This window comes from Falco naumanni, chromosome 3, assembly GCF_017639655.2.
Source record: "Falco naumanni isolate bFalNau1 chromosome 3, bFalNau1.pat, whole genome shotgun sequence".
NCBI classification, from domain to species: Eukaryota; Metazoa; Chordata; class Aves; order Falconiformes; family Falconidae; genus Falco; species Falco naumanni.
The window spans coordinates 17,727,873-17,742,160 of NC_054056.1; the positions used below are offsets into that span (position 1 = coordinate 17,727,873).

A 14,288-nucleotide genomic window follows, 5' to 3' on the forward strand; every position below is an offset into this window, starting at 1 on the left:
CGACTTGGGTGTTGTCCTTGGCCTCAACTTGGGTCCTGACTCAGGCCTCGACACGGGCCTTGACTTGGATCCTGACTTGGGTCTCTATTTGGGCCTCGACTCGGGCCTTGATAGGCCTAGACTCGGGTCTTGTCCTTGGTCTCGGCTCGGGCCTCACCTTGGGTCTTTGTGTGGGTCTTGGTTTGGGCTTTGGCTCATCCTTGACTCAGGCCTTGACCTGGGTCCTGAATTAGGCCTCGACATGGGCCTCGATTTGAGCCTTGACTTGGGTCCTGATTCAGGCCTTGATTTGGGCCTCGACTTGGGTCTTCACTGGGGCCTGGGCTCGGGCCTTGATAGGCCTTGACTCGGGCCTTGATGGGCCTTGACTTGGGTCTTGTCCTTGCCCTCGACTTGTGTCCTGACTCGGGTCTCTATGGGCCTAGACTCGGGTCTTGTCCTTGGTCTTGGCTCGGGCCTTGACTTGGGTCTTTGTGTGGGTCTTGGTTTGGGCCTTGGCTCAGCCTCGACTGGGGTCCTGACCTGGGTCCTGACCCGGGCCTCGACTCAGGACTCAACACGGGCCTCAATTTGTGCTTTGACTCGGGTCTTCACTGGGGCCTGGGCTCAGGCCTCAATTTGGGCCTCGACTCGGGTCTTCACAGGGGCCTTGACCTGGGCCTTGGTGTAGGCCTCGATTTGGGCCTTGACTGTTGGCTTGACCGTTGGCTTGACTGTTGGATTGAGGTTGACCCTTGGGTTGGGTTTGTCTCCTTGTCTTCTGGAAGACCTGGCTTGACCACCATTGGTGGTGGAGACTTGTGGTTAGCCACCACTGGTGGGGCTGGACGTCACCCAGATTGGTCTGTTCCGGTTGGCTCAGTCAGGGATTGGTCGACTTGGCCTCGACCTCGGTTGACCATTGGTTGAGGTCAACCAGGTTGGGTTGCCCTTGTCTCCTTGGCTTGTGGTGGATCTTCCCAGTTGCCTCCTCAACGCTCCTTGACCACCGATGGCCACCTCTGTTGGTGCCTGGGCTGGCCATCTTGGTCCTGGTTGAGTAGCCACTGGCCTGGTTGAGTAGCCACCATGAGTTGCCACTGGCCCTGTTGAGTAGCCACCAGCTCGGTTGAGTTGCCACCATGAGTAGCCACTGGCTCTGTTGAGTAACCAGCATGAGTTGCTCACAGGCCCGGTTGAGTTGCCACTGGCCCCATTGAGTAGCCACCACAAGTTGCCACAGGCCTGGTTGGGTCGCCACCAGCCTGGTTGAGTAGCCACCATGAGTAGCCACTGGCCCGGTTGGGTCGCCACCAGCCCGGTTGAGTAGCCACCATGAGTAGCCACCGGCCCGGTTGGGTCGCCACCAGCCCGGTTGAGTAGCCACCGGCCCGGTCGGGTCGCCACCAGCCCGGTTGAGTAGCCACCGGCCCGGTTGAGTAGCCACCATGAGTAGCCACCGGCCCCATTGAGTAGCCACGATGAGTCGCCACTGGTCCAGTTGAGTCACCACCGGCCCCATTGAGTTGCCACTGGCCCCATTGAATAGCCACCTTGAGTGGCCACCAGCACAGTTGAGTAGCCACCGGCCCCGTTGAGTAGCCACCAACCTCCTCCTCCTCCTCCAATCCTCTCAGGGCTCCACCCATGGGTGTCACACCCCCCCTGGCACCCCTCCCCCGCTTCCCCACCCCCCTCCCCTGTGTCCTCGGCAGGTGGGGGAGGGGCCGGGCAGGGACAAACACTACACACGCCCCCCTCCTCACACTCCTCCCCCTCCTCCTCATGGTGGGTGGGGTTAAGGTGACCCATGACTTGATGGGAACCCATGGGTGACCATGTTCCGGGTCTTCTCCACTGGCTTGTCCCCACACCCACCCTCCCACTTTTCTGTGATGTCATCCTCCCCCTCCTCCACCTCCTCCCCAATGGGGGTTGGGGTCTCCTCCCATGTCCCTTCCCCCACCTCCTGTTGTGCAACTGCCTCAATAAAGAGTTTATGGTAGAACCTCGTCAATCCATATCTGGGGGGGGGATGGGCCACGGGGACCTTCCCCTCCCCCTGTGGCTGGGACCTCGGGGGGTGGGGGAGGGGTCTGGGGGTGTGGGGTGGGACAAGCTGAAGTAAACCCCTAGTAGACGTAGCAGACTCCACGCTGCCTTTGCTCCTCGTTTATTGTCCCTCCCCCCGCATTGTGTCTTCTCCATGACCCAGGAGTCCATGGTTGTGGCCTCCTCTTGGCTTCTGTGTGTGGTCCATGGTGGCCCAGGTCCGGGGTAGCTTGGATTGGTGGCCCGAGTTGGGGTGGGTGGTGGCCCTGGGGTGTGGTCTGGGTCTGGGTCACTGCTTGTGATCTGTGATGGCCCATGTCTGTGTGTTGGTGGCCTTGGTGGCGGGCCAGGGTGGCCGGGAGCGGTGTCTTCATGTTTGTGGTTGTCTGTGGTGGCCCAGATCTATGGTCCATGATGGCCCAGGTCTGTGTCTTGTTGTCCATGGTGGCCCAGATCCATGGTAGCCAAGATCCATGGTGGCCCAGATCTGCATCTCGTTGTCCATGGTGGCCCAGATCCATGGTCCATGGTGCCCCAGATCTGCATCTCGTTGTCTGTGGTGGCCCAGATCTGTGTCTCGTTGTCCGTGTTGGCCCAGGTCCATGGTGGCCCAGATCTGTGTCTTGTTGTACATGGTGGCCCAGATCCATGGTCCATGGTGGCCCAGACCTGTGGTCCATAGTAGCCCAGATACATGGTGGCCCAGATCATAGTCCATCATGGCCCAGATCCATGGCCCGTGGTAGCCCAGATCCATGGTCCATGGTGGCCCAGATCCATGGTCCATCATGGTCCATATCCGTGGCCCATGGTAGCCCAGGCTGGTGGTCCATGGTGGCCCTCCTTCATAGTAGCCCAGACTTGTGGTCCATGGTAGCCCAGATCCATGGTCCACAGTGGCCCAGATCCATGGTCCATGGTGGCCCTGCTTCATGGTAGCCCAGACCTGTGGTTCATGGTAGCCCAGATCCATGGTCCACGGTGGCCCAGACCTGTGGTCCATGGTAGCCCAGATCTGTGGTCCACAGTAGCCTAGACCCGTGGTGGCCCAGATCCATGGTTCATGGTGACACAGATCCATGGTCCATGGTGGCCCACACCCATGGCCCTTGGTGGCCCACACCCATGTCTCCACCCACAGCTCCGCGGTGGCCCAACCTCCTTCCTTGCTGTCCTTGGCTGTTACCCGTGGTGGCCCACCTCCCTCTACCTCCTCGTGGTCTTCGGTGGCCCGGCGGGGGGGGTTGGTGGCCACCTCCTAGTTACGGTTCATGGTCTCCAGGATCCAATCCACGTACTTGCAGACGCGGGTGTAGACCCCTGGGCGGCCGGGCAGGGCGCAGGTCTGCAGCCCCCAGGACACGATCCCCTGGAGGGTCCCGTTACAGGACAGTGGCCCCCCGGAGTCACCCTGTGAGGGGAGGGGACAACATTTGGGGAGGGAGGGGACATTTGGGGGGACCCCCCACCCCCCCCGCGGTGGGGCGGCAACCTTAGGAGGAGCTTTCCAAGCTGGGGGAGGTCTAGACCCTGGGGGTTGAAGGACATGTGGGGATGGGGGGCCACCAGGGTGGAGTAGTGGTTTTGGGGGTTGCAGGGGGGGGTCCTTCCTTGCCCCTCCCCCCCACCCCCCCCACCCACCCCCCCTCGGGTACCTGGCAGGAGTCGATACGCTTGTTGCGCACCCCGGCGCAAAGCATGTTGGGAGTGATGCGCTGGGGGTAGGCACGGCGGCATTCGGCCTCAGGGAGGATGTTGACATAGGCGCAGATCAGGTGACGGGGGAGGGTCACTGCGGGGGGAGGGGGCACGGGGGGGGTCAGCGATGGCGGGGGACCCCCCAGGGGCTGCTGGGCTGCTCTGGGACCTACTCATAGGTTACTCCTCAGTTACTCCTAGGTTACGCATAGATTACATGCTGGTTATGCACTGGTTTGCCATCAGTTGCTTACAGGTTACTTGTAGGTTATGCCTGAGTTACCTCTAGGTTACTCATAGGTTATGCTTTCGTTACTTCTAGGTTACTCATAGGTTATGCCTTAGTTACTTCTAGGTTACTTATAGGTTATGTCTCAGTTACGTTGAGGTTACAGGTTTAGTAGGGGTTTACTCTGGTCTCAGTACAGTTTTACTGGGGACTTACTACAGTCTTATTAGGGGCTTATGGGTTTACTACAGTCTTACTAGGGGTTTACTGTGGGTTTACTACAGGTTTATTAAAGGATTACTACTTGTTTGCCATGGCCTTACTACTGGTTTGCCATGGTCTTACTACTGGTTTACTAGGTGTTTACTGGGGGCTTACTACAGATTTACTAGGGACTTACTGTGGATTTATTACAGGTTTACTATGGCTTTACTACAGGTTGACTACGGGCCTACTGTTGGTTTACTCCGGGCCTACTAAGGGTTTACTACAGGTTTGTTATAGGTTGACTACAGGTTGGATCTACCGTGGGTTTACTCTGGGTCTACTAAGCATTTACAATATGCTTACTACAGCTTTACTACAGGTTTGCCAGGGGCCCGGGGGGGAGCGTCACTGACCTTGGGGGGTGGTGACGGTGCCCCAGCCCGAGACGAGGCAGGTGGCGCCGGGGGGGGCACAGGCGGGCGGCAGGGGGAGGGGCTGCACGGCCGGGCCCAGCGCCACCGGCCGCTCCAGCTTGAGCAGCAGGAGGTCGTTGTCCAGGGTGGTGGGGTTAAAGGCTGGGTGGGGGATGGTCTTGGTCACCACCCGGTCCTGCTCCGCCCCCTCCCGCCGCTGCAGGTCGTTCTCGCCCAGGCGCAGGCGCAGGCCTCTGCAGGGGGGCAGGGGTGGGGGGTGGGGTGGGGGGGGGAGGGGTTTGGGACATGGGTGATGGAGGTGGGACATCGATATGGAACATGGGTGGGACATGGGACATGGGACATGGGACATGGAGGGGACAGGTGGGACATTGGACACGGGGACATGGGTGGGACATGGGACACGGGTGGGACAGGTGGGACATGGGACATGGAGGGGACAGGTAGGACATGGGGATGGAGGTGGGACATGGGCAGGACATGGGACATGGGTGGGACAGATGGGACGTGGGTGAGACAGGTGGGACATTGGACATGAGGACATGGGACATGGGTGGGACATGGGACACGGGTGGGACATGGGACATGGAGGGGACAGGTGGGACATTGGACATGGGGACATGGGTGGGACGTGGGACACGGGTGGGACAGGTGGGACATGGGACATGGAGGGGACAGGTAGGACATGGGGATGGAGGTGGGACATGGAGGGGACAGGTAGGACATGGGGATGGAGGTGGGACATGGGACATGGGACATGGGTGGGACAGATGGGACGTGGGTGAGACAGGTGGGACATTGGACATGGGGACATGGGTGGGACATGGGACACGGGTGGGACAGGTGGGACATGGGACATGGAGGGGACAGGTAGGACATGGGGATGGAGGTGGGACATGGGCGGGACATGGGACATGGGACATGGGTGGGACAGATGGGACGTGGGTGAGACAGGTGGGACATTGGACATGAGGACATGGGACATGGGACATGGGTGGGACATGGGACACGGGTGGGACAGGTGGGACATGGGGATGGAGGTGGGACATGGAACATGGGTGGGACATGGGACACAGGTGGGACAGGTGGGACATGGGACATGGGTGGGACATGGAGAAGGTCACAGGTGGGACATGTGGGATGTCCCCATCCCCATGGGTGTCCCCCCTCCCCATGAGGTTCACCCACTCCCAATGGGATGTCCCCCCTCCCCACAGGTGTCCCCATGGGATGTCCCTCTCCCCATGAGGGTGTCCCCCTCCCCGTGAGGTTCTCCATGATGGTCCCCATGGGATGTCCCCCTCCCCATGAGGTTCCTCACCTCCCAATGGGATGTCCCCCCTCCCCACAGGTGTCCCCATGGGATGTTCCCCTCCCCATGAGATGTCCCCATGGGTGTGTCCCCCTCCCCCCGGGGTGCCCCCCCCCCCCACCTGCCGTTGCAGTGGGCGGCCGAGAGCACCCAGCGGTCGCGCAGCAGGACACCGCCGCAGTGGATGGGGCGGTAGATGTAGACCTGCCAGGGCTGCGAGTGGGGGGATGCAGGGGTAACCCCCGATGATCCGGTCCTCGTCCTGCTCCGCCTGTCCCCCCCCGGGGGACGAGGGGACACTGGCCACCGCTGGTCCAGCCCGTGTCTGAGAGTGGCCAGAGGGACATGGGCCACCCCAGGGGGCAGCACCTTGGGGGCATGGGCCACCAGTGGTCTGGCCATGGGTTCCTCCTGCCAGAGGGACATGGGTCACCAGGTGTGTTGCCTCCATGGGGACATCGGCCACCAGACGTTTCCCAATGGAGGGGACACTGGTCACCAGGTGTGTCACCTCCATGGGGACATGGGCCACCAGGCATGATCCCATGGAGCAGACATGGATCACCAGACATGTCCCCTCCATTTGGACATGGGCCACCAGACATGTCCCCATGGAGGGGATACAGGTCACCAGGCATGTCCCCATGGAGCAGACATGGGCCACCAGACATGTCCCCTCCATGGGGACATGGGTCACCAACTGTGTCCCTTCCATGAAGACATGGGCCACCAAATGTGTCCCCTCCCTGAGTTCCCTCTGTGGCGACACAGTTCACCAGACCTGTCACCTCCCTGGGGACATGGGCCACCACATGTCCCCTCCATGAAGACATGGGCCACCAGGTGTGACCCCTCCTTAGGCTCCATCTATGGGGACATGGAGGGGACCAAGGGGGGGGACATGGGGGGGGACAGTGACACGGGGGGGGTGGGGCCCCACGTACCTGTCAGCAGCAGGAGAAGCAGCACGATGGGCAGCGGCTCCATGGCCCTGGGGGGGGGAGGGGAGGGTCAGCGGGCACAGCGGCTGCACTGCCTGTCCCCTCCCCCACCTGTCCCCTCCCCCACCTGTCCCCTCCCCCACCTGTCCCCTCCCCCCGCCCATCCTGCCTGCTGTCCCTGCCCCCCCTCCCATCCCCCTCCCATCCCTTTCCCCTCCATCTTCCTTCCTTCCTCCATCTCTCCTTTCCTCTTCCCACCCCCCTTCCTTCCTCCTTCCATCCCCCCTTCTTTCCTCCTTTCTTCCTCCTTCCATTTCTCCTTCCAGCATCTTTCCATCCTTCTTGCATCTCTCCTTCTTTCCTCCTCCCATCCTTCCTTCTTCCGACCTTCCTGTCCTTTCATTTTTCCTTCCATCTCTCCTTCCTCCTTCCCTCCTCCCTCCATCTCTCCTTCCTTCTTCCTTACTCTTTTTCTCCTTTCTTTCCTTCTTCCTTCATCCTTCCCTCCCTCCCTACTTCCTCCTTCCATCTCTCCTTCATTCCTTCTTCCTTCACTCCTTCCGTCATTCTCCCTTCCTCCTTCCAGCCTTCTTCCTTCCATCTCTCCTTCCCTCCTCCTTCCTTCCTCCTTCCCTCCCTCCCTCCCTCCCTTCCTCCTTCCATCTGTCCTCCCTCCTTCCTCCTTCCATTTTTCCTTCCCTCCTCTTCCCTTCCTCCTTCCATCATCCTTCCATCCTTTTTCCATTTCTCCTTCCTTCCTTCCTCCTTCCATCTCTCCTTCCTTCTTCCATTTCTCCTTCCTTCCTCTTTCCCTCATCCTTCCCTCCTGCCTTCCTCCTTCCCTCCTTCCTTCCTCCCTCCCTCCCTCCCTCTTCCTCCCTCCCTCCATCTCTCCTTTCTTCTTCCATTTCTCCTTCCTTCCTCTTTCGCTCCTCCTTCCCTCCTTCCTTCCTCCTTCCCTCGTCCTTCCATCCCTCCCTCCCTCTTCCTTCCTCCTTCCATCTCTCCTTCCTTCTTCCATTTCTCCTTCCTCCCTCCTTCCTCCTTCCTTCCTTTTTCCTTCCCCCTTCCATCCCTCCCTCCCCCCTCCTTCCTCCTTCCATTTCTCCTTCCTTCCCTCTTCCTCCTTCCCCCCTCCCTCCTCCCATGTCACCTCCTGTCCATGTCACCGCGTGTCGCTGCGTGTTGCCGCGTGTCGTCGCGTGTCGCGTAGCAGCGGCGGGTGCCAGGCGGGGTGGGCGGGGGAGGGTTTTGTCACCAATTGGGAGGGGCCGGATCACCCCAAGCCCCACCCCTGGGGGTGCCTGGGGAGGGGGAGGGGCTGGGAGGGGGAGGGGCAGCAGGTGGGAGGGAGGAAAGGGGGGAGTGGATGGGGGGGAAGGGGGGATGGGGAGAGGGGAGGTGGGGTAAGGGGGGATGGGGAGGGGGGATGGGGGATGGAGAGAGGTGGGTGGGGGAGGGGTGGGGGAGGGACGATGGGTGGGGGAGGGGGGATAGGGGAGGGGTGGGTGGGGGAGGGGGCATGGAGGGATGGATGGGGAGGGGCAGATGGAGGGGGGAGGGGTGGGAGATGGGCAGGAGGCTGGAGGGGGTGGGGTAGGGACGATGGGGGGAGGGGGAGGGGTGGGCAGGGAGGGGTGGGGGGGATGGGCAGGGAATGGCCCAGTTTGACCTCCCGGGGTGGGGATAGGGAGGGCCGGGGCCTCTGTGGGCACGAGGGACTCGGGGGGGGGGGAAGCCCGGCCCCTCCCCGCCCCATCACGTTGCCACCGCCACCCTTTCCCCATCCCAGGCCTCCGTTTCCCTCCGGCCTTGTTATCTGCCCTAATTAGCGGCCTAACGAGGGCGGGGCAGTAGCTCAGCCCCGTGACTCACCCCTCCCCCCACCGCGACTCAGCGGCCCCTCCCCCCCCCCAATGTCACCCAGGTCGGCCCAGGTTTGCCCGATTTTGGCTCAATTCTGCCCAAAATTTTGGCGCAATTCCGCCGATTTTGGCTCAAATCTGCCCAATTTTGGGTCAATTCTGCCCAACTTGGGGTCAATTTTGCCCAATTTTGACTCGATTCCACCCGATTTTGGCTCAATTTTGTCCATTTTTTGGCTTAATTCTGCCAATTTTGGCTCAATTCCACCAATTTTGGCTCAAATCCTCCAGGTTTTGGCACAGTTTTGCCCATTTTTGGCTTCATTCTGCCAATTTTCGTTCAATTCTACAGAATTTAATTCAATTTCACCCGATTTTGGCACAATTTTGTAGATTTTTGGCTCAATTCTGCCCGATTTTGGCTCAATTTGCCCAATTTTGGTTCAATGTTGCCCAATTTTGGCTGAATTTTGCCAAATTTTGACTTGATTCCGTCCAATTTTAGCTCAATTTTGTCTATTTTCGGCTTAATTCTGCCGGTTTTGGCTCAATTCTGCCCCATTTTGGCTCAATTTGCCCAATTTTGCTTGAATGTTGCCCGATTTTGTTACAATTCTGCCCTATTTTGGCTCAGTTCCACCGATTTTGGCTCGAATCCTCCAGTTTTGGCACAATTTTGCCCATTTTTGGCTTAATTCTGCCAATTTTGGTTCAATTCCGCACGATTTTGATTCAATTCGGCCTGATTTTGGTGCAATTTTGTTGATTTTTGGCTTAGTTCTGCCGATTTCGGCTCAATTCCACCAATTTTGGTTCAATTCTGCCCGATTTTGGCTCAATTTACCCAATTTTTGTTCAATTTTGCCCAATTTTGACTTGATTCTGCTCGATTTGGGCTCAGTTTTGTCGATTTTTGGCTTATTTCTGCCAATTTTAGCTAAATTTCACCAATTTTGGCTCAATTCTACCCAATTTTTGCTCAATTCTGACTGATTTTGGCTCAAATTTGCCTAATTTTGTGTCAATTCCGCCTGAATTTGGCTCAATTCTTCCTGATTTTGGCTCGAATCCTTCAGATTTTGGCTCAATTTTTCCCATTTTTTGCTTAATTCTGTCAATTTTGGCTCAAATCTGCCTGATTTGGCTCAATTCCACCCAATTTTGCAAGTTTCTGCCTGATTTTGGCTCAATACCACCCATTTTTGGCCCACGTTCCCCAGTTTTGCCCATTTTTATCTGATTTTTCCCATTTTTGCCTGTTTTGCCCATTTTTTCCCATTTTTGCCCCATTTTCCCCATTATTTTCCCCATTTTGCCCGATTTTTCCCATTTTGCTCATTTTTGCCCCATTTTGCCCATTTTTGCCCCATTTTGGCCCGGTCCTGCCCAGTGTGACCCACGTTCCCCCCCAGGTGCCCCCAGGGATCCAGCGAAGCCACGGGGATGCGGGGGGGGGGGGGAGGGGTTTATTGGGGGGGAGGGGTCTGGGGGGGGTGTCGGTCCATCTGTGGTGGAATCTGTGGTGGGACCGGTCTATCTGTGGTGGGATCTATGGTAGGATTGATCCATCCATGGTGGGATCAGTCCATCCATGGTGAGATTGGTCCATCCATGGTGGGACCTGTCCATCCGTGGTGGGATCGGTCCATCTGTGGTGGGATCTGTGGTGGGATCGGTCCATCTATGGTGGGATTGATCCATCCATGGTGGGATCTGTGGCAGGATCAGTCCATCTGTGGTGTGATTGGTCCATCTGTGGTGAGATCGATCCATCCATGGTGGGATCTGTCCATCCTTGGTGGAATCTGTGGTGGGATGGTCTATCCATGATGGGCTCAGTCCATCCTTGGTGGGATCTGTAGTGGGATCGGTCCATCCGTGGTGGGATCTGTGGTGAGATCGGTCCATCTGTGGTGGAATTGGTCCAACCATGGTGGGATCTGTGGTGGGGTTGATCCTCTCTTGGTGGCTTCAGCCTCTCCATGGTGGGGTCAGATGGTCCATGTTGGGTTCTAGGGGGGGTTTGGTGGATGTGTGGTGGAGTCAGATGGTCCATGTTGGGTTCTAGGGGGGTTTGGTGGATCTGTGTTGGGGTCAGATGGTCCATGGTGGTTGGTAGGTGCATGGCGGTGGCACAAGGAGGTCTCAGGGCTGCCCCATGATCTCCCGGATCCATGGTAGGTAGTTGTAGACCTCGCTGTAGACCCCTGGCTTCCCTGCCTGCCCGCAGGGGTGGTCCCCCCAGGAGACGATGCCCTGGAGAACCCCCTGGCAGATGAGGGGACCTCCTGAGTCACCCTGGGGACAAAAGGGACCATGCCAGGACCTCGACCACACCCCCCAACCCAGGAGGACCCCAGGGTGGAGGTGGCCAAGCTGGTGGGACATGTGGCCACTGGTGGGGGCAGAAACTCTGGAGGATCTGGAGATGGTGGGACCAGGCACGGGGTGGTGGCCAGGGGACCCCAGGAGGTGGCCATGGGGGATGGGCATGTCTTGAAACCCAGGGATCCAAAGGGTGGTGACCATGGGTGGTGGGACGTCTCCAAGGTGAGGGGACCCAGGGGACCAAAGGCACGTGGTCGGGGGTGGTGGGTACGTAGGGATGGGTCACGGGGGGTTCCTCCAAGCCCAAGGGACAAGGGAGAGCGGTGGGGGGAGAGGACGTGGGGACGTGGCTGTAGGACACGAAGGTCTGGAGATACCTGGCAGGAGTCCTTGCCCGCCACGGTCCCACCGGCACACAACATGTCCTCAGTGAACTTGGCACCGTAGACCCGGCAACACGTGGCGTCACCCACCACGGTGACGTTGAGGCACTGGGGGGTGTCGGGGAAGGACTCTGGGGGGAGGGGCAAGTGTCCAAGCAGGGCCAGGGCCACCAGGGTCCATCTGGTGCATGGTTGACCCCAGCCAAGCCAAGGGAGGTGGAGGAGGTGCCACCACCCAACCCAATGAAGATCGAGGAGATGCCACCACCCAACTCAGTGAAGGTTGAAGAGATGCCACCACCCAACCCAAGGAATGCTGAGGTGACCACCTGGGTCACTTCCCTGCCCAGATGCCACCACCCAACCCAGTGAAGGTTGAGGAGATATCACCACCCAACCCAAGGAAAGTTGAGGAGATGCTACCACCCAACCCAAGGAAGGTTGAGGAGATGCCACCACCCAACCCAAGGAAGATTGATGAGATGTCATCACCCAACCAAATGAAGGTTGAGGAGATGCCACCACCCAACCCAGTGAAGGTGGAGGAGATGCCACCAGCCAGCCCCGCCCTGTACCTTGGGGGCTGGTGGTAGTCCCCCATCCCATGACAGTGCAGTTGTCGCCAGTGGCTGGGGGTCTTGTGGGCAAAGCCAGGGGCTGGACATGGGGGGTGGGGGTGAAGGGGGGCTCCACACGCAGCAGCATGAGGTCATGGGCGTAGGCGTTGTCTGCAGTGTCTGCGTTGAAGCCAGGGTGGACCACGATGTCCACGGCGGTGGCGAACTGCTCCCACCCCGTCAGGGTGGCCAGGCTGTGCTCCCCTGCCCGCACCTGGATGTGGCTGGGGGAGGGGACATGGTGGGACATGGTGGTGGTGGGACGTGGTGGTGGTGGTGGGATGTGGTGGTGGTGGTGGGATGTGGTGGTGGTGGGACATGGTGATGGTGGTGGGATGTGTTGGTGGGACGTGGTCATGGTGGTGGGACGTGGTGGTGGGACGTGGTGGTGGTGGGACGTGGTCATGGTGGTGGGACGTGGTGGTGGGACGTGGGGGGAGGGGCGTGATGAGGATGTGGTGGGGAGAGGACACGTGGGGGGTGGGGGAGGGGGAGGTGTGTGTGGGAGGGGCCGTGGTGGGCCGGGGTCACGATGGAAGGTGGCCGCTCCCAGTTCCATTCCCAGTGCTCCCAGTTTGCCTCTCAGGGCTCCCAGTGCCCCTCCCAGTGCCCCCAGTTCCCTTCCTATGGCCCCAATTCCCCACCCAGCACCTCCCAGTGCTCCCAGCTCCCCTCCCAGTGCCCCCAGTTCCCCTCCCAGTGCCCCCAGTTCCCTTTCTATGCCCCCAGTCTCCCTCCCAGTGCTCCCAGTTCGGACCTGGTGCGGCAGTGGGCGGCGGACAGGACCCACTGGGAGCTGAGCAGGGCCCCCCCGCACTGGTGCTGGTCGAAGTGGAAGAGCAGCACGAGGCCGGGGTGGGTGGGGGAGGGGCACTCGCTGCCCCCCAGGATCCGCTCGCCCCGCGGCTGGGCTGGGGGGAGGGGAGGGGAATGTTGGGGTGGTCCCGCGACCCCCACCCCAACACACACCCCCCTTAGGAACCCCCCCACTGGGGGGCACCCCTCCCCCCACCCTTGGCACCCCATAGACTGACACCCACCCACACACACCAAGCCCCCTCCACCTCCTGGGACCCCCGCCCCCCCCCCGGGAACCCCCCGCCCCAGACCCCCTTGTCCCTACCCCGAGGATCTCCAGCCCCCCCGGGACCCCCCCCCCTAAAACCCCCTTGTCCCCACCTGGGACCCCCAACCTCCCTCTGGAGACCGCCCCCCCCCCAACATTCACACCTTGGGGCCCCCCTCAAACCCCCTTGTCCCCACCTGGGACCCCCCAGACCCCCACCCCCCCCCTCCGGAGACTGCCCCCCCCCCCAACATTTGCACCTTGGGGACCCCCCAGACCCCCACCCCCACCCTGGCACACCCCCAGACTCCCTTGTCCCCCCCCGGGACCCCCTGGGATCCCCAATCCCCCTTCCAGAGACTGCCCCGGCCCCCACCCCACCCTGGGGACCCCTCCAGACCCCCTTGTCCCCACCTGGGACTCCCCCCAGGCCACCCCCCCTCCCCCCTCCCCCCCCCGCGGCCACCCTGCACCCCTCACCCCACCCCACCCCTCACCGGGGGTCACCATCTCCAGGAGGAGGAGGAGGAGGGGGAGAGGGGCCGCCATGGTGGGGGAGGGGGCGCCGGGTGCCAGGGGGGTGGGGTGGGGTGGGTGCCCCCACTTATCAAGGCTCCACGTTAATTATTAACGGGGGCTGGTTAGCGGCCCCCTCCCCCCCCCCCCCCCCCCGTGTTTGCTTGTTGCGCCCCAGGTGCCATGTTCACACCCCTCCCCCCCCGTGGGGGGAGGGGGCAGCCCCCAGCCTGGGGCCCTTATGGTATCTATAGGGAGACAGGGGTCCCCTGTGGTATCTGTAGGGAGATGGGGTTTCCTTATGGTACCTATAGGGTGCGGGGGGTCCCCTGTGGTATTTATAGGGTGACACGGGTCCCATATGGTACCTTTAGGGAGACGGGGGTCCCCTATGGTACCTATAGGGTGACAGGGGTCCCCTGTGGTATCTATAGGGTAGCATGGGTCCTGTACAGCATATCTATAGGGTGACAAGGACAGGGATCCCCTATGGTACCTATAGGGTGATGGGGGTCCCTTATTGTAGCTATAGGGAGACGGCGTTCCCCTATGGTATCTATAGGGTGAAGTGGTTCCCCTGTGGTATCTGTGGGGTGGTGGGGGCCCCCTATGGTATCTATAGGGTGGGATAGGTCCCCTATGACATATCTATAGGGGTGCA

The 14,288-nt window shown here is 60.3% G+C and overlaps 3 protein-coding genes across 6 annotated transcripts; all 3 read right to left on the minus strand.

Moving 5' to 3' along the window:
- Nucleotides 1-862: 862 nt before the first annotated feature.
- LOC121084501 lies at nucleotides 863-1,766 on the minus strand. 2 transcript variants are annotated; one of them, XM_040586030.1, is made up of 3 exons: nucleotides 1,566-1,766; nucleotides 1,331-1,532; nucleotides 863-1,224 (listed from the first exon to the last, which is right to left on the minus strand). In XM_040586030.1, the coding sequence occupies exons 1-3, from the start codon at nucleotides 1,764-1,766 to the stop codon at nucleotides 863-865; spliced, it is 765 nt and encodes a 254-aa protein (XP_040441964.1). The 2 variants fall into 2 exon arrangements, with proteins under 2 accessions (XP_040441964.1, XP_040441963.1); XM_040586029.1 differs by having other exon boundaries at nucleotides 1,331-1,766.
- Nucleotides 1,767-2,136: 370 nt separating this feature from the next.
- Nucleotides 2,137-8,093, minus strand: LOC121085042 (kallikrein-14-like). Its single transcript, XM_040587236.1, is given in 7 exon segments — nucleotides 2,137-3,442; nucleotides 3,687-3,823; nucleotides 4,579-4,832; nucleotides 6,033-6,136; nucleotides 6,138-6,322; nucleotides 6,856-6,902; nucleotides 8,006-8,093. Coding segments are annotated over 7 exon segments (891 nt in total). The 5' UTR covers nucleotides 8,017-8,093; the 3' UTR covers nucleotides 2,137-3,289.
- Nucleotides 8,094-10,479: 2,386 nt separating this feature from the next.
- LOC121085043 (trypsin-like) lies at nucleotides 10,480-13,675 on the minus strand. Of its 3 annotated transcripts, XM_040587240.1 has the most exons (6): nucleotides 13,609-13,675; nucleotides 12,803-12,956; nucleotides 12,004-12,269; nucleotides 11,423-11,559; nucleotides 10,828-11,015; nucleotides 10,480-10,758 (listed from the first exon to the last, which is right to left on the minus strand). In XM_040587240.1, exons 1-5 carry the CDS (start codon nucleotides 13,658-13,660, stop codon nucleotides 10,863-10,865), a joined length of 762 nt encoding a protein of 253 aa, XP_040443174.1. In that variant the 5' UTR covers nucleotides 13,661-13,675; the 3' UTR covers nucleotides 10,480-10,758; nucleotides 10,828-10,862. The 3 variants fall into 3 exon arrangements, with proteins under 3 accessions (XP_040443174.1, XP_040443175.1, XP_040443173.1); XM_040587241.1 differs by having other exon boundaries at nucleotides 10,480-10,985; XM_040587239.1 differs by having other exon boundaries at nucleotides 10,480-11,015.
- Nucleotides 13,676-14,288: the final 613 nt, after the last annotated feature.

Bases quoted from the DNA above. Each gene is read 5' to 3' on its own strand.
- LOC121084501 (XM_040586029.1), bottom strand. From the start codon at position 1,766: ATGAGGAGGAGGGGGAGGAGTGTGAGGAGGGGGGCGTGTGTAGTGTTT. The intron at 1,225-1,330 runs GCCGGTGGCTAC...CGACCCAACCAG, and splicing joins GCTGGTGGCGACCCAACCGG to GCCTGTGGCAACTTGTGGTG.
- LOC121085043 (XM_040587240.1), bottom strand. From the start codon at position 13,660: ATGGCGGCCCCTCTCCCCCTCCTCCTCCTCCTCCTGGAGATGGTGACC. The intron at 12,957-13,608 runs GTGAGGGGTGGG...CCCTCCCCCCAG, and splicing joins CCTGGAGATGGTGACCCCCG to CCCAGCCGCGGGGCGAGCGG. The intron at 12,270-12,802 runs GTCCGAACTGGG...CCCCTCCCCCAG, and splicing joins GCCGCCCACTGCCGCACCAG to CCACATCCAGGTGCGGGCAG.